The 22,770-nt window shown below is 36.8% G+C and overlaps 1 protein-coding gene across 4 annotated transcripts in view; it reads left to right on the forward strand.

The window, feature by feature from the left end:
* The window catches only part of PHIP (pleckstrin homology domain interacting protein), a 113,411-nt gene that overhangs the window by 23,378 nt on the left and 67,263 nt on the right, over positions 1–22,770 (forward strand). For 3 of the 4 annotated variants that reach the window (XM_071741498.1, XM_071741499.1, XM_071741500.1), the window contains exons 7-15: positions 985–1,145; positions 9,601–9,822; positions 10,416–10,516; positions 16,993–17,063; positions 17,834–17,934; positions 18,042–18,082; positions 19,185–19,283; positions 21,331–21,484; positions 22,465–22,599. In XM_071741498.1, coding sequence (XP_071597599.1) covers positions 985–1,145; positions 9,601–9,822; positions 10,416–10,516; positions 16,993–17,063; positions 17,834–17,934; positions 18,042–18,082; positions 19,185–19,283; positions 21,331–21,484; positions 22,465–22,599 — 1,085 coding nt within the window. Of the gene's footprint in view, positions 1–984; positions 1,146–9,600; positions 9,823–10,415; positions 10,517–16,992; positions 17,064–17,833; positions 17,935–18,041; positions 18,083–19,184; positions 19,284–21,330; positions 21,485–22,464; positions 22,600–22,770 lie in introns of those variants that run through there. The other variant, XM_071741501.1, reaches the window with a different exon arrangement.

The raw sequence follows: 22,770 nt of genomic DNA on the forward strand, positions 1-22,770 counted from the left end.
CAGCTGGCTCTCTTGGCACTGATCAAGCTCATTTTTCATGTGTGTGTAGTGCCGTGAACATCAGGCATTTATTTTTTTACTTTTCATCTATTCAGAAACTGGAGATGTGAGTATGTTAGGTGCTTTATCACAATTCTCTGGAATACAGAATGTATTACCATTGCCATACTTTGGTATAATGATGATATAGGGAGCAGTTTGCGTGGATGTTATAGACATAAATAAGCATTATATTCTGTTGCTTTAGCATTGTGTGACTGTTTTAGTAATGCTGAGCTTTATTTTCTTCACTGAAATTTTTGATTGAAGATTTCTGTTTTGTTAAGATGCAGTAGATTCCTGCTCTTGAACCTTCTTAGCTTTTAAACTTGAAAAAAAAAATCCCAAACCCTGTTGATCGAGGTTTCATTAGTCAATTTTAGAATTTTCTGTAAAGTTTTAATAAATTTATATGTAAATTTGTTTGGTTTATTTTGCTTGTTTGTTCAGCAGTAGTGGGTAGCAATATTCTTAAAAAAAAAAAGAAATAATTGGTTGTTTCAAGTAATGGATAAATGATTATGTAGACCTCAAAAGAAAAAGCCTAGATTTTCTTGAATGTTTAAATGTTTGCTAATCTTCAGTTAACAGTTAAATGCAAGTTCTTTGCTTGTTCAATTTGAGATTCCTCCTGGAACCTGTCTCAGTTGTCCTGATTTTTTCACACTAAGTGTAAAATAAGAAGCATATGTCTGGGCACTTGAAAGTTGCATTGCATCTTTATACTCTGCCTTGCAGTTCAGTACTTTTTTTGCATGTTTGTATTTATAGGCTTCTTTTGTATTTATTTTTCCCTAACTATTGCAAAATGAGATAATTACCATACTAAGCTTGTTCATTCAGCAAGTGGTCCTGTGTTGAAATAATCCTACCTTTCTGGAGAAGAATTTTAGTTTGTGAACCTAACACATGCTTTGTCTTCTTTTTTCTTACCTCATTTGGTAGTGGATACCCTCTTTTCAAGAAAACTAAATGGAAAATACAGACTTGAACGCCTTGTTCCTACTGCAGTCTATCAACATATGAAGATGCACAAACGAATTTTAGGACACTTATCTTCTGTATACTGTGTAACTTTTGACCGGACTGGGAGACGGATATTTACTGTAAGTGTAAAATCTTTATTGTTTGGGGGTTTTTAAGTTCACATAATGCCACTTCATTGTTTCAAAAAACTAAATAGACTTATGTTGCATATGGAAAGCAGATAAATTCTTTGCTACTCTTATTTCAAATAAACTTTTTAATAACCATACAGTTTTGCATATTCAGATAGTTTTGGCATGCATGTCTTAAATCCAGATGTGATGGTGATTGCTGATCTGTGTAATTCAGTCAGAAAACTGAGGTTATTTTCAGTGGAAAGGAATTACTCTGTAGATTCTTTTCTCCTGGACTTGTTTGCTTTAGCAAAAATGTAAGTAAAAGAATGAACCACCACAGAATTGGATTGAGAAGTTGGAGAGGACAATCAATATGTAATTAATGGTTATTGTGATTCTTTTCCATAAGCATGATTATTATATTTAACAGACTGGTGGTACACCTAGATTGGTTATGGCATAGTTACAGAAACTAAAAACCTGAAAATTCATGTGTTGGCATGGTGTGTTCTAACAAATGTAGGCTTGGATTTTTTTTTTTTTTTTTTTTAGCAGTGTTCTTAATATCTGTAACTATTTCCATTCTTTTGTTGTTGTTTGTCTTTTTTGTTTGTTTTGTGGTTTGTTGGTTTTTTATTTAAATAAATAATAGCAGTATGTCTGAAATGACTACTGAAATTGCAAGTTTCCCAAGGAATGGGAATTGTAAGAATAGGTTTCAGTGTAATGTGGTTTTCTTGGTAAGTAGTCAATTTTACTAGAGCCAAAGATCTTGTAAATAAGCATTTCATGCCAGTCTGCTACACTTTGGCTGTTTTTATTGCCTTCCCACAAACACTTGCTGTAACTGATGACTTTGTGGACCCAGGAGCTTGATTGTGTCCTTTCTAAACTCATGGCAGATAACATGGATATTGAAGTTGTCCTCCTTTCTGTATTGCAGTCATAACTTCTAAAATTATTTCAAGGTGGTTGTAAATATAGTTTGCCCCTTCTCTCAAATACATTTTGCTTCATTGTGTAGGAGGATGTGTAGTTGTAGGGACTGGGATGGTTACAGTGTTTTAAACAGACTTGTGTGTGTTTGTTCGTTTTTTGCTTCACACATATCAGAGACTTTCTTCATATTTCTTTATTTTCAATACCAAGCTAAGTCCCTCACTACTCATAGCCATTAAATTCTTATCTCCTGTAGTTTATGCATGATCAACCTATCAGGAAAAGGGCTCACTGTTGGTTTATTGTACATGGAACATGTCAGAATGGATTAGAGGTTTTTATGTGCACAAGTATAAAAAATTCTTAGGCTCACCCTTTTCACATCTAAATAAAACCTTCAGTGTGTGTTTCCTAGAGGCAATAATTAAAACTCATCAAGGTCTTCTGATTCTTCATTTTCTTATTTTTTTTCCATGTTTCTGAAGTCTTTCCTCTTCCAAAGATATATTAAACTTCCTCTGAGTTGCTTCTGCAATGATCATTCCTTATTGCCCATTTCCTTGCTTTTTCCAGTCTCATTTAAAAGTGATTGATGAGAAGGACTTTTCTTGACTGCAACAGGAATTTGTTTCCAGAAGAGAAGAACTTGAAATAAAATGGGGGGAGCAATATTACTTCTGCAAAATCAAAATTTTGCTGGCACTCCTTTGCTGACAAACACACAGGTGTCCTGGTATGACTGCTTGGAAAAGGTCCCACTTTATATCAATCTGATATTAAATAAAATGTCCGTAGAAATTAATTGTGGCTGGTGAATTTTCACTTTGGAGTGCCTGGGGCACAACTTTTTACCTTAGCATTCTCAGGTGAATCTAGTGGGTTTTGTGTAGACGTTTCAATAGTTGTCAGCAAATGGAAAACTAAAGAGTTGCATTCTACATTCCAGTGGAATCTAAGTTACTGTAGCAGGGTGATGTAGTCAATGAAGTAACTGCATGTGTATAATGAAATAGTGCCAGTTCTTTTCAATCTTACACCAGTACAGTTTCTCCAGTGTAGTAACTAGGAGTAGGAATTTACCATCAAAAGTAAGACTTCATTCCACATATCTGTTGCCAAGGATATAAATTTGAATGTGTCAGTAGGGAACTGTTTTTGCTCTACATTATTAGTGTACAACCACCAGTATTAAGTGTGACATTAGCTGGAAAAGAGGTTGTTTTAGATTTATAATTGCTTGTAGAAGATGGATCATAACCACTTCATTTTCCTCCTGGCCCCTGAAGGATTGAGTGCATTTAAATCCAAGTTCTGTTTATGTTCTGTTTCAAATTAAAATGAAAAGAAAATGACCTCAGCACATTTTTGAGTCATACTCTTCTGGGAGATGTTACCTTTGCTAAGAAGACGATGCTCTTACGTTTGTCTAAAGGCAGTGAAAACAGGGCATTACGCAATTTTCCTACTAGCAAGCAGGTCATGCAATGACTATTTCTATTTACATTCTTTTACCTATTTCACAAGAGCTTTCTGGAATTAACCTCTGACCTGCTTTATTTTTTTCTGAATATAAAAAGAAATATTCTTAGTATACAGACTCTGATGTCTTATTGAGTTTTTTGTTTTGTTTTAGTTAACCGCAAAAAGGCATCCTCTTTGTGTTCAAAGACACAGCTAAAAGACCTATCAGCCACCAGTGAAAAAAAATTTATTTCTGAGATTTGTATTCTGAATCTCTGGGAAAGTGTGACTTGTACAACCCAAGCAGCGTAATAGAAAGAGACATTATGTTTTCTGGTTCCTGCACTACTTAACTTTCTGGCTGTGAAGAAGGATGGCCATCTGCTTTTTCCCCATCTTTTGTCTTCCCATGTCCTCTGAAATACTCTTTCTAAGGAATAATAAACAGCATTGTGTAATAGTGTGTTCAAGATTTCCAAGATTAATTTGTATGTTTTCTTGGCAGTTTCAGTCCAGCTACAAGTTGTGTAGTGGTAGGAAATAAAACCCATTCTGCTCCATACCTTGGCAATGCTGTCATCAGTTCTCTTGGTGCTGAACTATTACTAGGATTCACTTTTGACAAATGCTTTTTAATAGGCACATAATTTGTAGCAGTTGTAGACATAACCTTGGATATATGAGCTGTGGTATAAGCCAATACTCTTGCTAGTAGAACTGCAGCAGTATTTTAAGAGTTGTCAGTTGTCCTATTCACTTAAGGCAGAATCCCAACAGTTTATTTGAACTCTAATACTGTTATCTTGCCTAGATACTACAGGATTTGCAATCCTATCTTAGTCTTTTCCATGCTTTCTAGCTTGCTTTCTTGTTGAGACTTGCTAACAGTAGTTAATTTTTCTCTACAATGGAGTTGTAAAGCACAGGCCTCTATAGCACTACCATGTACAGCTTGTAGGGAGCAGGCTGGTTTTATGCTTCTTTCCTTGGTTTGTTATTAAACAGACCTCTGAGTTCCACCATTCCATTAGGTCCCTAAAGCAGCTTTTCTTGCTGACCGGTTCAGATCTTTTAACTTGTCTATGTCCAGGTTGCTCTCCATTAATTATATTTTACAAACAGCATTTTAGGGGACTCATGATGCTGGGTTTGGTTTATTGGTTGCCTAACTTTTTTTTTCTTTTTTTTTCCCCTCTGTCAGTGGTCATTTCATCCAGTAAAATGACTCAAATGATTGCAGGCTGTAAGCTCACTGTGAAGTCACCAGTGTATTTATAATATTGATCTGTACAAGTGTGAGCATTGCTGAAGCAAGTTTTATGTAATATGTATAGTTCTGTAGAGAGAGAATGTTTTTAATTTTGTTCAGCTTCCAAAAAAAATGGGACTAGTGGTTTGAGATTTCTAGACTATAATCAATTAATACTATGGCTTGGGTCTGTTCTTATGTATGTATTGCTTTGAGGAAGAGATAAAATCCACATATAAGTGTTTTCCACCCATGATAGTGTTTTGTAGTTTTGGGTTCCCTATCACCACCTTCTGCTTTCAGGTCTTTCTTTGACCTTGTTTCTTTAGTGAGGCTGCTATTTGTCAGCATCATTTTTACACACACAAGCACATGTATCCATTTTGTGTCCTCTGCTTCTTGGGTTTTTTTGATGACAACTACACTTTGGAGAGCATGAGCTTCTTCATACTCTTTAAGTCCTGGTAACAGTAGAACAGAATGGGCTCATACTGTTTTTCAGACAATCATTGAATCTTGTAGGTGTAGAATTTGAAAATTCTTGAAGCTTTAGATAAGAAGTGCAGATTTGAATCTAGAAACACAGAATAGTTATGGAAACTTACTAATTTAGTATGGGGGGGAAAAATATGAGTGCTTTATAGAGTACTTTTATGTTTGTTTGAAGGAAGCAAAGGGATTAAAACAGAATCTGCTTAGAGATTTTTGAGCAGTTTAGAGAAAAAAGGATCTTTTTTTTTTTTTTCCTTCTAAACTCTGCTTGTAAAGCCCCAGACAGCAGGTTTGCTGGTTGTGCTGTAAACTCGTATTAACTTGTTTGTTGGAATTGACTTGAAAATGCCCATTAGTGAGCTTGTTAACCAACTTTTTTCCTTGTGTTCATTCTCTTTAGCTTTGCAGCAGCTTAACAGAAGTAAATAAATCAAGCTATAAGTGAAAGTACTCTCTGTGTGTATGACTGTCAAAAACATGTGACTGAGCTAGTAATTCAAAAGTCCTTTTTGTCTTTTTGAAAATAACACTGTGTGTGAAAGCCATTTCCAAGCATTAACAAGATGGAAGTGGTCAGCATAGATCTATGAAGGGGAGATCATTCCTGTCCAACTTGATAAACTTCTAGGATGAAATGACTAATTTGGATGAGAGACAGTAATGGATGTTGCTAATCCTGAGTTTAATGAGGCTTTCAGTGCTGGCTTCCATAGCATCCATACTGACAAACTACTGACATACAGGCTAGAGAAGTGAACAGTGAGATTAAACCTGGCAGTTCAGGCCATTTTCAAAGGGTTGTGATTAGCAGCATGAAGTCCAGCTGGAGGCCAGTTACCAGGAGTGAACCACAGGGTTTAGTATTAAAGGCAGTGGTTTTTAATGTTTTTTTAAGGACCTGGGTGATGGGACAGAGGGTGCCTTCAGTAAATGTGCAGAATATAACAAAACAGGAATGGTTAATACATCTTCCTGTGCAGCCTGCTTTAGCTGACCCTACTTCTGCAGGGTTTTGAACCACATGATTTCCAGAGGTCCTTTCCCACATCAGTGAGTCTGTGATTCTTTCTGTCCATTGCTGTTCAAGTCCACACACAGTTTTCCCTGAGCTGGCACTGTAGCTGTCTAACAGCTAGATAAGGCAGAGGTGTAACACCTCAGCATGGAAGTGTTATGCAAAAGTAGGAACAGTGTAGGCTGTACTATTGTGCTCCTTACACAAAAGGCAGAAAATGTAATTACTAAGCTTTATTTATTATGTCCTTTGCCTATTAGACACATCCCTGCAACAATCCCTTTTATGACAAAGGTTTTAGAAATACAGACTGGCAGTTGCTTTCAGTAAATCACCAAGGCTGAACAAGGAAGCAGTTCTTGGTTGAGTGTTGAGGTTAAGCCTTCAGACTGCTGCTCTTTTGGGATGTTGATTGCTGTTCAGCCTCTGCATCCTTGGAGGACCAAAGAGAAATGTCAAATAGTACTTTTCTGTCTAAGTGGAGAGGAACTTTTTCTTAATAGAAATACTGATTTTAAAACGATTATGCGATGACACATGATTTGTGTGACAACCTTAATTGGAGGCTCAGATGTTCATGCCAAAAATGACTAGGACAGAGGTATGGGAGAACTTGACCATATCTCTGCATTCATGAGTGTACCTGTTGAAGTGCTGGGGTGAAATCAGTCCTGCTTCCTCTACTGAGGAAAAGTAGAAGCATGGCAGCTGGTAAAGCAACATAACCTATCAAGGCAACCCAGAAATGGAACACATGGTGGAGTTTTAATTTATCTTGATTTTGCATGTCTAGAGTTCCCCTCCAAAACATTCTGCTGCTTTAAAATGTCACTTACGTTCCCAAATAGCTTTTTGCTGATGTTAAAGATTTTTTGTAGGGAAGCAGCCTGTTTTTGTAATTCACAGAAAAATGTGCTCTCTCGATGTACCTTAGTACAATCAGCATTCTTTTTACTGTTTCAAAAACTTGTGCTGTAGTTGTATCTCCTTGTGTTGGGAGATATCTGTCTTGTCTGAACTGATAAAAATAAGAAGGGAAGAGAGAAACTGCTGTGGATAACTGCTGCCTGTAAGCCAGAAACAACTTTCCACTCACTAAACAAAAAGCAAGCCTGAGGAAGTTGCCTGGTTTGCTGAGTATTGCTACAAATGAGACTGAGTGTGTAATAGGTAACTGCACGTATACTGTTCCCCTCTTTTTCCCACATACTATTTTTGAATCTGCCAGTGTAATGAGTAAAATTTAGCCACTGTTTCAAGTGGAGAATCGATTTTTTTTTTTTTTTATAGTAGCTACATAAAAAATGTAACTGAGGGGAAAGAAATTCTGTTCATCAGCATTAGTGTAAACAAGCTAGTCAGTATTAAAAAACCAGCAAACTTCCCCAACTTTCAAAATACTTTTATGCATTCCAATAACTGCAGGATGTATCTGGTTTCCTTTTGAAAGTGTTTCTTGGAGTGTTTACTTGGCTCTTCAGCAGGACAGCTTTACTTCATTCATTGTGGCTGCTTTGGTGAGAACTTCCAAAGTTGGGTGTTGATGTCCTGGGATTTGGCTGTCCAGAAGAACAGCTGAATTGAGCCACAGCATTGTGGGATTTCTGTAGTTCCATGAATAGAGACTAAAGAGTGTACTAAATGGGGAAAATACATGTAATTTACCTACTTATGAAAGGTTTAATGTTGAAAATAGTATCAGTAGCCTCTAAATTTTTTTTTTGAGACTTTTGGTCATTAGATGCTTACTTTCATCAAATACCAGTCTGAAAAATCATTGTCCAGTTTCTTCATAACTCCTAGTAATGGGGACTGTACAGACCCCTCTGTGCAACTTGCTCCCATCCTAATACAATATAATCACAGAGTCATAGAATCATTTGTGTTGGAAAGGACCTTTAGGATCATTAAGTCCAACAAATAATCTAGCACTGCCAAGTCCACCACATAACCATGTGCCTTAGCACCCCATCTACAGGTATTTTAAATACCTCCAGTGGTTGTGACTCCACCACTACCCTGGACACCCTGTTCCAGTGCTTGACAACCCTTTTGATGAAAAAATTTTTCATAATACCCAATCTAAACCTCCCCAGGCACAAATTTAGGCCATTTCTTGTTCTGTTGCTTTTGACTTAAGAGACTGACCCCCACCTACTTTGCTACAACCTCCTTTGTAGACAGTCTCACCTCAGCCTCCTCTTTCCACACTAAACAACCCCAGTTCCTTCAGCTGTTGGTGCCCGTACTTTGGATACCTTTTCTGTAAAATGTGGACAATAGTACTTCCCTGCCTCCTGACTTCTTTAAAGAACATATGCTAGATAAACTTGTGCAGAGGCAGTGTAAGCAGATGGAAGAGGCAAAACCCAGGTGAAATTTTATAAAGGTGATGTGGTACTGTAACATACTGTGGCACCCAGGTGTATCCCGTAGCAGATCTGGGCTCCAGATGTTAAAACCCAGCACCCAGTTTATTCTTGTGAACCCAAGCAAATTATTGAAATGTATACAGCAATTCTCTCTCAGTGTCTCTGTTCAGTGTTCAGATGTCACTGTGTTGAGTGAGATACAAAGATACTCAGACTTCCAAGGAGGTGCAGGAATGCAAGGAAAAATAAAAAGGCTGAGTTCTGAAATTTTTGCTAGAACTTTGCACTTGTTGCATAGAGGCAGGAAGCTGCTACAGTGATGTGGGAAGACCAGCAAAATGTAAATTTAAGTATGGATAGGTAAAAGAAGCTTCTGAAGTTTTTGAGAATGAGTGAGCATTCCAGTGTTTCTTAATTTGGGTATCAAAGCAAATTTATAGTATTTCAGCTTAATAATGAACATCTTGTTCATACAGACTTTACCTCTCTCTTACGTGGTAAGTATACTGCTAATGCTGGCAGAGCATGAAGATGAAACTAGTAAGATAAGGAACATAAGAGGGTATAATGTTAAGTGACACTGTACCAATTCATGATTAATTTTCATGTTTAATGTTAATTTTCATTTGAATGCTTTGTAACAGCTTCTTCACTCTGTGCTTCAATTAGTGTCTCACTGAAGTGTGTAAATCCAGCTTACTATAGGATTTGTGGTCTGTGTTACAGATGCATCAAACTTTGTGTATACTGTTGAGATTTAATGTAAACTGATGTTGTGTTTTGCATGCAGTATGGAAAACTTAAAAGTAGCAAGGGGGGAATATTTACCTATGAATGCCACTAGTTCTGTTACTCAATTTATTTTGTTAGTTACCTGTAATATCAAAACAGCTAACGGTGTGGTTGAAATGATTTTTACCTTATTTCTAGGGATCTGATGATTGCCTTGTAAAAATCTGGGCAACAGATGATGGAAGGCTGTTGGCTACCCTGAGAGGGCATGCAGCTGAAATATCTGATATGGCAGTGAACTATGAAAACACCATGATAGCTGCTGGAAGCTGTGACAAAATGATCAGAGTTTGGTGCCTTCGAACTTGTGCACCCTTAGCAGTTCTTCAGGGCCACAGTGCATCTATAACATCATTGCAGGTAGGTTTCTGCTTTGTGAACTCACCTGAGCAATAAAATGCATTTTTTTACTTAAAAAGGAACCACCCAAGACTGTTTAATGTAACGAAAATGAGTGTCTAGCTAATAAGCTGTGAAATGAGGAGGAATTGCTATGTGAAATGACGTGTGTATTGTCCAAATGCCTGACCCTTGAAAAATGCCAGAAATAATCCTTGTTGAAAAAAATTGCATGATGCACGTGGGCTTTCATTCCTTTGCAGGCTATGATTCTGAGTGCAGGTGCATTGAGTAAGAACTACAGTCACTGCTGAATAGTTTGGTTTGCTTCTGTTGAGAGCTGCATGCTGTTGAATACCTTGGGCTGTGGGGAGGGAGAACCTAGGGTGCTTTGGCATGTAACCCAGAAAGGTTTTTCTGATGGAAGAGAGTGACTCTGTAGAGCACTGTGTTACTTTGGTGTTCATTACAGTTTATTGAGGTGTGTTTCTCCTCAAGAATGGTTTGATACTTGAATTTTTGTTGTGAGAAGTCAATGACTTGAGAAACTTCCTAGCACATCTGGAGAAGATTAACAGGAGACCTTTTCTTTTTTCTTCCCTCACTTCCCCCAGTTCTCTCCACTGTGCAGTGGCTCAAAGAGATACTTATCTTCAACCGGGGCAGATGGAACAATATGCTTTTGGCTGTGGGATGCTGGCACCCTTAAAATAAAGTTAGTTGCTATTTTATTTGTTGCTATTTCTTTGTTTGTAATTAAAAATGTTGTGCATATATTGGAGAAAAATTTGACTAAAACAAAACTTGTCACTGGCTGGTTCACTGTGTGGTTGAGTGTGATATGTTTCTGATGTGATTTTCTTGCTTCTCCTTTAAACACTAAGTTGATAATATAACTAACTGTTGTCAATTTTGGGGAGTGCAGCAAGCAACTATATCCAGTTTTGCTGTATCTCTGTATAGTAAAAATTTCTAATGACTTTTTAATGTCAAAATTTGAGCTTTTTTGTTTCTGTTCCATCTCATAATCCTAAATGAAATGAAAATCGTGTTGATGCAATGATTGCAATTCAGACTTGGAAACTGAGGCTTTTTTAGGAGAAGTTAATGCCCCAGTGATAAATTAGGATGTGGTACTTTTTGTTTGTTCTTATTTCTATTACACAGAAAGCACAGGTGCTTTTTACATGGTAGGAATATTTTTGCAAGGTAGGAGGCAGCATTCTTGGGCAGCTGTGTATTGGTGGCTGAAGCTGAGTTTGAAGTTTCTGCCCTCAAAGTGTAAAATACTGAAAATGGCAGGGCTCTCAAGTAGAGACAGTTTGGTTGTTTTTTTGTTGTTTTTTTTAAAGTAACTTGTGGAGTGGCTTTCAAATGTGTTTTGCTCGTTCATTTTCTTTATCACAAAACACCTGTAGCTCAAAAGTGTTGTTTTAGTAATCATTAGTAGTTCAGCTTTGGGGATGGGTTGTGTTCTTGTAATTTTGGTATTTTCTGTTAGAATATCTTGCAGCATGCTAAGCTTACACAGGGCTTTGTAGTTAGATTTGCCACTTCTCTGGGAGCTGGACCTTAACTATTTTTATGTTCTTTGGGCATTTGGGCTGGCTTTTTTTTTTTATATTGGAGATTAAGCTGCTTTTCTGGGTGTTAAACCTCTGCATGCTGTAGTCAAAGGAACTTACATGCTTATTTTAATATGCAATGGAGTTGCCACCACATTCTTTTTCTGCGGGTTTCTTAAGTCTGAATTCTTGTTGACAAGATGATTTTTAAGCCTTTTTTTTTACTTTTTTTTCCCCCCTGCTAAATAAAATTTGACTCTATGGAATTGAATTGTGAAACAAATTCTGTAATTAGGGAACAGGGAAATTCATGAGACTGAAGTGGGATATATAGCATGAACTGGAAGGTGAATGTTCAGAAATGAATATTTGGATGAACCATTAAGCTGGATGGAATTTGTTGAGGTAAAACTTGGGGAGTGAAAAGGCTGATAGGAGATTTTCAACAAAATCCTGTCCATGGTGATACATAAATGTAGAATACAAATTTTCAGTGAGAGGCACTTGGCAAATATTAAAAGAATAGGAGATTTTTGAGCAATGCTTTCACGTGCAAGCAGTCACATCAGATGTGATCAAACAGCAGCACAGATGAAAGAGATGAGTTGAGTTGTCTCGTGCAGTGCAGCAAGGAAGTGGTCTGGTAACCCAAGTCATGCCAGTAATTGAGGTTGCTTAATGACAAAGAGTGCACAGCAAATTTTGAGACTGATACTTTATTGTCCTTCTGTTATGTCAGTATGTTTGAGAAAACAGAGTGACCCTTTAAGCTGTGTTTCTTCAGTCTGGGAAAAGATGAGTGCGTGAAGATGAGACGTGCAGTCATGGGTGTCATGGACATGTAGTGTGGATGTGCAGTCATGAGGAGGGTAATACAGTGAGTCTTTGCTTGTGGGCCTTTATTGTACTAGAGAATATCCAGTGAAGGCAGCTGATTCCAAAATTGGAATGAGGTGATTCTTTACAAAATAGGAAGTTAAGCTATGAAACTCCTTGCCAAGGATATTCTTATAAATAGATGAGCTTTTTTTACTGCTCTCAACACATCCAGTTTGGCTACTCGTGAGGCAGGTTCCAGGTCTTAGACATTTGTTTGTGCATAGAGCTTTTACATATTTGAAGTAATTGAAGCCTCTTGATCAGAGCTAAAGCTTGCTAAAAACTTGGTAAGGTCAAATAACAAACAGGCATATCTTTTGGGACTGGAACATAGTTGTGTGTTTCTTAGGATATTGACGCAGTTTGCCACTCAGAAAAGTCTTAGTGTAGCTCTTCCTGAATTGAACAGTGTCTTGGTTCAGGAGAATTTGTTAGTTACAGGAAGTTTTACTTAAGTTGCTAAACTGTAAACATTTCTAACCAGGATTTTGTTAATTCCAGTAAATCATATTGAAAATAGGAAACTCAAGAGTCCAGTGTAACTTCTGAAAGGAAGACTGCATTGCATGGACAGTGTGTCTCAGTAATGTGTAGGTTTTCATACAGTTTTTGATGAGGTAATTGCACATCCTTTAGATCTGGAACTGCTTCCAGCATTGTGGAAATGGGGCAGGTTCCCTCCACATCCATTCATGAGTGTGCTGGGGGAAGGTAAGTGCCAGCAATATAAGACTATCAAAGGAAAGATAAAAGAAAGAATGTTAAGTAGAAAGAAAGGCAAGAGAAATGGGAGCTTTTAGGCAAGATGGGAAGAACCAAGTCACACAGGTAAAAGGTGCTATCACGTGCTTAGGTCAGAACTTGATTTCATGCTCCTACTGAGTGTGACTGTAGCCTGTCCTTCAAGAGTACAATTGCTGTCAGTGATAAAGTGTGTTCCTAAGTTGCCCAATACTTGAAATTGGGACTGGTGGGGAAATTTTGAAATCTCAGCTGCTTAAAAAAATGTGTATGTATATATATACACACACACACACGCAGGCACACAGCCCTCTGCTTTTTATTCTGCACTAAGTGAATCATTTGGCAGTGATTTAAGATGATGAGCTGTTGAGCAGCCTCATGATGGTCATATGGTTGATTGTTGTTTCAGGTTGATTGGCAGTGCCAGCAGTACTTGCTGAACTTTTCATAAAATATGGGAAAGGCAGCATTTGGATACACTACTGTGTTCAGTGTGCTGTCAAATTAAAAATAGTAAGTTTTGTTCTTAACTATGCTGGAAACTGTTTCTAGTGGAACACAGCTTGGATGGTTAAGTCTAGTGGTTCATTCCCTGTCTTTAACTGAAAATTGCACTTCCCTCTTGGGAAGAATTCCCCCGAAGGCAATCTTTTAGTTGTAGCTTCTTCGTGAGACAAGGAAACTCAAAATTGTTCATTTTCCACTTCTAAAATTAAATCAAAATCTTACAGAGCAATTATTGTATCTCAACAAATTATTACGAACTGGAAAATTCACCACCTTGAAAAGCGTAGTGTTTGCCATTAAAGGCACTTTGATACCCTTTCAACCTTCTAATGTTTAGCAATGCCCTATCCCAGTTCTGTTTTGGTTTTTTTTTAATTTATTTTATTTTTAATATTTGTTTGATTTTTAGATTGCAGAAATCCTTGTATTCAGCTTTGCCAGCAGCTCTGCTGCAGCATGAATAGTATCTCTGAAATTTGAGTCTTCCCTCCCATTTTCTTCTCCCAGTTTTTGATAACCTCATTAAATGAGGCATGTTCAATATCTAGGTCACACATACGGCCCAGACAGGAGATACTTGGTGACAGTTCTATTTTGATAAACTTCAAAAGGACACATTACAGTAGATTTGATGCCATAGATGAAACACAGACAGCTGGCACCACTGGCCACAGCTTTCTCGTGCTGTTCACAAGAGAGTGATGAGCCTTGTTCACGTGCTTCTGTGAGCAGTGTGGATGCATGTTCTTCAGTATTACAGAGCTTCCTGTGTGCTCCTCTTTCAGTGAAGAGATTTCTGACCAGGAAGTTACCATGCATGCTTAGAAGCAGTAACATTCCAGGTAGATTAATTTGGTTTCCAAATAAAGGAACAATAAGGCTGGTTGTTGCTGCAGGTAAGGAAGTCAAGAAATGTGGTCCGAACAAGATGGGAAAACAAAACAAACAAAAAAAAAACCCCAATTGAACAGGCAGTTAAGGCTTTTTCCTCCTATTTAATTTCCTCTTACTATTCTGGATGATAGAAAACACAAGAGTCAGATCCTATGTCAGTTGACAGTGGGGAGAATAAAGAAAATCTGCCTTGGATCATCAGAAATGGAAAAATAATCTATGTCGAGTTTAAGGGAGAATTATTGAAACTGACCAGTGCATTAAAGTTAAATTAGTTGCACTGCAAAATATTGTTTATCTATTCAGAAAAAGATGCCTAGTTTTCTTCTGCCCCCTGTTTGGCTCACAAGTTTCTAGTGTTAGCCTGTTTCTGGCAGTCCATGTGAATAAGGCAGCAGAACTGTCTCATGGATACGGGTAGAGGAACTTACTGTACTGCTTCTCTTCTATTATATTTTTCCTCCATAATTTTAAAAAGAGGAAAAAACAAACAAAGAAAAAACTTAGGAAAAACATGTGCTGATGATTTTGACGTTCCTGTTTTGGACAAGACGTTGATTTCTCAGTTGTCATCAGTGTGGTGTGATACTTCCCATCCGCTTTCTTAAGCAGAAGGCACTGAATGTTAAAGGGACTGGTCATTCATCAGAATTAGAGCTGCTGAACTTTGTTCATTAGCTTGTAAACAAAGACTTAGTTTTCAGTTTCCTCTGAAGAAGTTGTATTTGAGGCACTGTGTTACCAGAGTGAGAGTAGTCTGCAGGGCTTGGGTTAATTCACCATTCTTGCACTATTGTTGTATTTTGAAGAAAATGAACTCATTTAAATGAGTGAGTGTGTCCCTTAGTTGAGACAAATAGACAGACTGCTTTGTTGTCTGCTGTTCTGAGTGCAGGTTACTTTTTGTCTGCAGCCCTTCTTATTTCTGGTTCTGTGAAATACAGATCTCCTCCAGGAGCAAAATGCTTTACCAGGACTTTTCTGGACGTCTTTGTGTTGATGAAGGTTTCTCAGTGCTCTTCAGCTACTTAATCATTGAATTCAGAGTGTTTGTGAAGCAAGACAATTAGCTTGGTTTCTGTATGTTTCAAGAAATTATGATTTTGTCCACTTTTCTTGCTTCCCAAAAGTACTGATTGCCCAGATAATTTTACGCAGTCTGCTCTAGTGTAAAATAACACACATTAGAGAGACATAAGTTGGAGAATTTAATTTGATTATCCAAACTAGAACATAAGTGCGTACTTGCTCTGTTTTGCAGCTGTCCTAACTCCAAAGGCAGAGTTCACAAACCACAGTGGAAGAAAACAGCAGCCTATTTATCTATTTACACTTGCTCCAAATTATGTAAGCTGCATATTGAATCATCTGATAGTTCTTTTTATGTTAGTATCTCAGTTAAGAAGGGTTTCGACTGTTTTGTAGAATGGATCTTTGTCTTGTTTAGTGTATCTTGTTGTGAAGTTTCCTTGTCATGAGTCTGCAGGGAGTTACCTTAAAACTCCTAGAAGTTCAGAGAAACAGCCTATCCTGAATGGGCATTTTGGAGAAAGCTTTTTTTTTTTTTTTTTTAACTTGTATTCCTGGGTTTTATTACTTTGTGTTATGCGTAGGCACCACTAAGGTTTAATACTTATCTTTGAGATAGCAATAGCTGATAAGTGAAAAAAGGTCTTGTGCATCTGTCTTCAGCTGAAATTTAATATATGGCCCATTTTGCTTTTAAGAGAGGAAAAAAAATAGATGAAGTTTTGAAAATGCATTTTTAATGTTAAACCAAATCTTTAGTGATGATACTTGCAGCTACAATTCTGTTGCTCTCTACTAAGTTTATTCTTTGAGTGAAGATTGTAAAGGGCATACTGTGCAAGACCACCGACTGATTTGAGGTTGCTGTAGTGCATGAGCAGAATAAAGTGGTGATTGCAGAACCAGACTGTTTTGTTTTTATACACTCTTAAAGTGCAAAATCCATTGAAACTTCAGTTCTGCTTGCAGATCAGGTTCTGAAATGCTTAAAAGGAAGCACAGGCCATAAAGTAAAATTCCTCACCAACTGCTGCCCATTGTCTACGCATTCTCTGCGTGCTATTTGAAACTAGCCCGCAAAAAAATGTCCTCTGAAGAAACTGGTATATTCTGATACTTTGCAAAACTCTGAATTTGTTCAGATTTCTTTTGTATCCTTTTCTGTGAAAAGCACCAAGCTGTGTTTCTCTCTTATAAAAGCAGCCTCGTGCTGCAGGAGAAAACTGGAGTTCCAGTATACCGGTAGTCTAAAACTCAACATGATGGGCAGCTTGCTCCAGTGTCTTCTGCTTTGCTGATGACTTAAGGAAAGTGTTTTGTATAATATTATTAGAGGGGCTTGGGATTTAAGTTGTGGTATAGCTCTCTTTGATACAGGGATTACTTAGTCCATCTGGATGTCTTTAGTTCCCTAAAGATCAGATCATGAAGCATAGTCACACAAGATTGCTTATAGATGGGCAGCCATCTGTTCCTTCATATTTAACTTTGTCCTTCTGTGCTTTATTTCTAAGATACTGACTTAATTTTAAAGCCCAATTAGGAAGTTATTTAACTGTTTCTTTATTTGTAGTCCAAGGCCAACAAAGTTTACAGAACGCCCTCGGCCCGGAGTCCAAATGATCTGTTCTTCTTTCAGTGCTGGTAAAAGACTTATCTTTTTTTCTACCTAATATTTTTCTTTTTTTCTCCTTTATATAATTGTATTAAGTCATTTGGGGAGTAAAATGAAATAGCATATTTCTTATTAATTAAATGAAATTGAGTCAAAGTAGCTATTTTAAAAACCCAGGTATTTAAACTAGAAATTCAGAATCTACATACTAACTCTTGGTGATAGGAAAATTCTTGAAAACAGTTAAATTCAAAATGTTGAAACTAAGTCCCTTCTGACTGCAAGTCTTTTAACACGATGTGCACCTTTTTCTCAGAGTGATTCTGAGAGTAGGCTTTATCTGAGACAGAATTTATAGGGGCTGGGAAAAGGTGTTGGTTACCAGATTCTCATGGTCTGAATTTCATTGATTATAGAGTTGGCAATTGAAGAATGCAGCATAAGGAATTGGATAAGCAATCAAAATGACAGACCTTACAATTTTCTGAAAATGTACTTGAGCTCCAGTTCCATTGAATTTTTAAGCTTGAGGCTTCTAGGGGCTTAGGTGCAACAAATTACTATAGTTAGCTAATATTTCAGGTATATCTGCAGATGCATCTGACAGCAAATGTGAGATAATTTTGAGGTTCTAAATTTTGTTTATACTTAAAGGTCTGGTACAGGCACAGGTGAAATGAGACACAGCTTTAAGTTTAAGGGAATAAATTTAACAATTTGATGTCACAACAGTTAAAAAATACTGTAATAACCTTATATTGCCCTTTTTTCTTAAGACTTATCTGTTTGTTTTTCTCAGGTGGAATGTTTTTGGCCACTGGGAGTACAGATCACATCATTAGGGTTTATTACTTTGGATCAGGTCAGCCAGAGAAGATATCAGAGTTGGAGTTTCATACTGTAAATACTTTTTAAAAACTATATACGTATGTGGTTAATACAACAATTTGAATAAATTTGGATAATTTGGAACCATATTTGATTTTTTTCAACTCTTTTTTATATAGGACAAAGTTGACAGCATTCAGTTTTCTAACAGTAGTAGCAGGTAAGCACATAATTTATTAATTCAGAGCTGTTTTTTTTTCAGCATTGTAGACATTTGCAGATACCAGTTTCTGGAAGTGGTTATTTAAAAAATTAATTAAAATTTGCTTTTTATTGATGCTTGTCCAGTAAAATGATACATAATTGTAGGATTCTGTTTTGCTTCAATAACAGTGCTTCAGCTATACTGTTATTTTCATTGTAATGAATGATGAAAGTATTCCGAATTTGCCAAAATTAAGGAGTAAAAAAGAACTTTTTAAAAAGAAATGTATGTGTTACATAATCATATATACTGTAGATGCATCTTTAAATCTTTTCTCAATTAAATGATTGCTGGATACAGGAAAACTATCAAACTGCAGCTAACAGTAGCTTGTTTAGCTAGCCTAATGTTTCTTAATGTTTCACTTTTAAGTTTTGGATGTTGGATATGAAGGATGCTAAAAAAAAAGGCCTCAGCTTCTTCTGAAGTTTCTGATGCTTCATTTAATTGATGTTGTAATGTACATTTGTATTGTAAACCAAACTTCATTGTTCTCCACCCGTGTCTTTCTCTTCCTTCTACCCCTGTAACCCAAGAAGGGGGAAGAAAAAGGTGGGGGAAAAAACTCAGGCTGGGAACACTTATTCAGAAAAGTACTATAACACTTAGCATACAGTGCTAGCTGATTTGGAGTAGGTTTTGTTTGTTTTAAATCATGTCTGTAGTTCTTGCAGGTTTCCCCTTGCTCCTCAGCTATTTTTACCCCTTAATTTTCTTCCTTAGCTTTACCTGGAGTGAAAGGGTCAGTTTCTTAAAATGCTCATTGGATTGTGGTGTCCCTGTGCCAGAGCAGTGTCACAACTCAGCAAGGTGCACCAGAGGTTGAAGGGGCTGAGTACTGGGAATCGGGTTCCCCTTTTTACAAGTCTTCAATTTTTTACTGGGACAGGAAGGATTTTTCACCTCAAACCAGATGTACAGCGTTCTGACTCTGTGTGGATTTCTTACTTACAGTTTCCTTTTTTGATTTCTAAATTCTGGAACTTCAGTTTTCAAGTTGCTTTTTATACAGATGTGTCTTTGATCTCTAGGTAACTCTTTTTTCCCCTTTTGTTAGATTTGTGAGTGGAAGCCGTGATGGGACAGCACGAATCTGGCAATTTAAGCGAAGGGAATGGAAAAGCATTTTGTTAGATATGGCTACTCGCCCAGCAGGGTAAGTGATGTAGAATGTTCTACTATCAGAGAGATAACCATTGATAAAATTTGCAGACTTATTTGGAAGTAGGAAAAAAAAAATTAGAGAGAGAGAAATAAAGAGAGAGAGAGAAAGCAAGAAAGCGGAGCTGGAGGAAGTCCACCTTATATTACTATTGCTTAAATGTACAATATCTTACCTAGCTTTTGGAGTCAAATAAAAGCTAATAGCTGATGACACACTGAGCTATGAAAACTAGCTTTTCTTCTGCTAATATTTTTGTTAGATTAAAAGAAAAAAAGATACTCAAAACAAATTAATGGTCAAATTTATATTGCTTTTTACATAGATATTTATTTCTGGAGCAAGAAAACCATGTCAGATCTGTTACTGTGGCTGCTTGCATTTTACTGTAATATTTATGCTGTGCAATCTGCATGGCCAGAAAATCAGTGCTGGGTTCAGCCGTGCCACATCCCAGAGCAAATAAATCACTTTTGCTCTGTAAAGGGGTCTCCTTTTGTTTAAACAGCCTGAGAATTTAAAGGGCTTTGTAGGTACATGATTTTTGCACACTAGAGCAAGCAACAAGGGAGGCTTGGAGATAGGGAATGACTCAGTATGAATTGTGACCTGCACTCTTATTTTGACATGGAGATGATGTTTTCTAACTGATATACATTAGAGAGATTTATAATGGGTTTAAGGTGTAAACTTTTTCCCCCTTTACTGGTCATACTGAGTGATTTGAAGGATGGTATTTCTTAGGAAAAATCCTAAAATTTTTTAGGAAAGATGTCCTGAAAATCCAAGAGAGGGATGGAAGAGAAGGCTAAATAAATAATTACATAAGCTGTAATTTAGTTAGATGTTTAGATCAGATTTGTGGGCAGATGCAACAAAACATGAATGTAAAACTGTTGGGCAAGAGCGTGCAAAATACTGATACTTTGAGAACAGACTAAGTTACTCCCTCCTGAAAATGCAGCCAGTAAAAATTCAGTTTTAACTGATCCTGGGAAAAATAGGAAAGGATTCTTCTTCATTGTGATCACAAATGCTGAGCTTTGAGAAGCTGAACTGAAGCTGAATTCATGTCATTAAAGTACCTCTAGTTGAGTTCTGTTTTGTCTTTTTGACTAGAGGCTTACGTGCAGTTCCAAATCTCATCTTTTCTGCAGAAGCACGATTTTATCAAAGAAAACTAAATTGCTGCACTGAAAGGAAATAGTGAATTCATCTTATAAAGCCTCATGGCTTCTGCATTGAATCTAGAAAGGAATGTGGCTGTAACTACATTTTCTATTATTGAGTTGTACAATATATGCTATTGTGCAATGTATTGTAGTGCTTACTATATGGAAGATTCTGTATTTTGTCTGCCTACTAGGTGGTAAAATCCTATTGTTGCATTTGGTTGATGGTTTCCCAGAAGCTAATGTGCTAGAGAATTCAGTGGTGATTCATCTTCAAACCACACTGACAAAAATGTAATTTTGAAGTATTCTGATATATAATGTTGCAGATGGCTAGTGTTTGGTTTTCATAGGGATAAAAATACGTGCAAGGTTAAGCAACATTATTACCAATACTAAATTGAACTAGGGGTGGTGGTATAGTACTGAGTATAGCCTGAGAATTTAAAGCTATCTGAATACTTTTTTGTATGTATGTAGCTACTTATTACAAATACTCTCCAGGATAAATTACTGTTCACTGGTTGACTAGTTCGGATTTTTGCCCTTCAAATGTCACAACAAATATTGTTGCTGTCAAATTCAATTGGCTTAGGTCATGTATTTGGAGGACATTTTCTGAAAAAACAGATCAGCATATTCTTCAGGACATTAAGAGGACTCTATAGTCATTGTTTAAACATCTACAGTTATTTTGTGATTGTGTGCAGTACATAACAGAAAACATCTTTGAAATCTATTTTCTTGAGGAAGTAGTGATTATATTCTTAATAATAAGACAAAATACAGGAGTACTTTCACTTGTTAGGGACACAAAAATGTTTTGGCAAACTAGGATTGCTTTGAAACCTTTTGCTCTTTTGTTTTAGACAAAGTTTGCAAGGAGTTGAAGATAAAATCACAAAGCTGAAAGTGACCATGGTAGCATGGGATCGCCATGACAATTCTGTTATAACTGCAGTAAATAACATGACTCTCAAAGTCTGGAATTCTTTCACTGGACAACTCATTCATATTCTCATGGTAAGGTGTTTCATGTTGATTAATCAGCCCTGAATGCAAAATTTAGATAAGCATCATCAAAGTTCTTCCTTACGCATTTTCTTTCTGTCTCAAAAGTGCCTTAGCAAATGTTTCCATATAATTAAGGTGTAATGGACATGTCTGTCAGCTGCTTATTAGAAAACAAAGCTTTCAAGTCAGACATGTTAACCATTTAAACATTGTTAAAGATGTCTGAAACTAATTTTGGACCTTTTTTTTCCTGAAATGCTGTCTTGAGGGAGAGAAGGAAGCAGTTGTTTCTCTTTACCTTTATTTAATGTGACAAATGTTTTGAAATACTGTTAAGAGGCCTAATTTGCCCTGCTTAAACAGAGACACTTCTGCAACCTAATCACTTCATGACTACAACAACAAAGCTTCTAGCTAGAATAAGTCAAACAACATTTTTATTTATGTCTGATAGTTTGTTTTGTTTTGTTTAGTTTTTGGGTGGGGTGTGTTTTTTTTTGGTGGGGTTTTTTTCTGTGTGTGGTTTTTTTTTTAGCGGAGAGAACAGGTACATCGAAGTAACTGGATGGAAATATTTCATGCCAAGTTTTAAAGTTAGTGTTAAGTTTTTGAGACATGATATAATTTCTAGTTCTGTGATTGATTCTTTTTGGGTCTAAATTAAATTTGTAACTGCTGCTCTGTCTAAACAAATTGAAATCTGCAGAGCATTAAGACCAAAAATACTGAATGTAGTGGATTCTAATACTTCAAAAAGGATGGTGGACCTCTGGGAACATGCTTGTTGTGAAGGTGGCATACTTGTCAGACTTCTTGGAAAGCTAAAATGGCTTAGAAAGCTAAATGGAAAGAGAAGAGTGGGATACAACCAGAAGAAATACCTGGTCAAAGTAGTTATTCTTTGGTAGACTGATGTTGCTGTTGCTAGTGCTATACTGATTCCTGTATTTGAGACAATCCTCTTGTTCATCTTGCATCTTTATTTCCAGGGACATGAAGATGAAGTGTTTGTACTTGAACCCCATCCGTTTGATCCAAGAGTTCTCTTCTCTGCTGGACATGATGGAAATGTCATAGTTTGGGATTTAGCAAGAGGAGTAAAAATCCGGTCTTACTTCAACATGGTAATTATTGTGCTTTATGCAGAAATGCCAAAACAACCTTACTAAACATTTTGCTTCTGATACATTCTTATGTAGGCCATCATGAGGCATGCATTTGTGTATAGGGCAAGATCCTGCATCCAGTGAAGTCAAGAGAAATTCCTATTCAGTTTAGTGGGGTAAAGATTAAGT

Source organism: Heliangelus exortis, chromosome 3, assembly GCF_036169615.1.
Source record: "Heliangelus exortis chromosome 3, bHelExo1.hap1, whole genome shotgun sequence".
Taxonomy (NCBI): Eukaryota; Metazoa; Chordata; class Aves; order Apodiformes; family Trochilidae; genus Heliangelus; species Heliangelus exortis.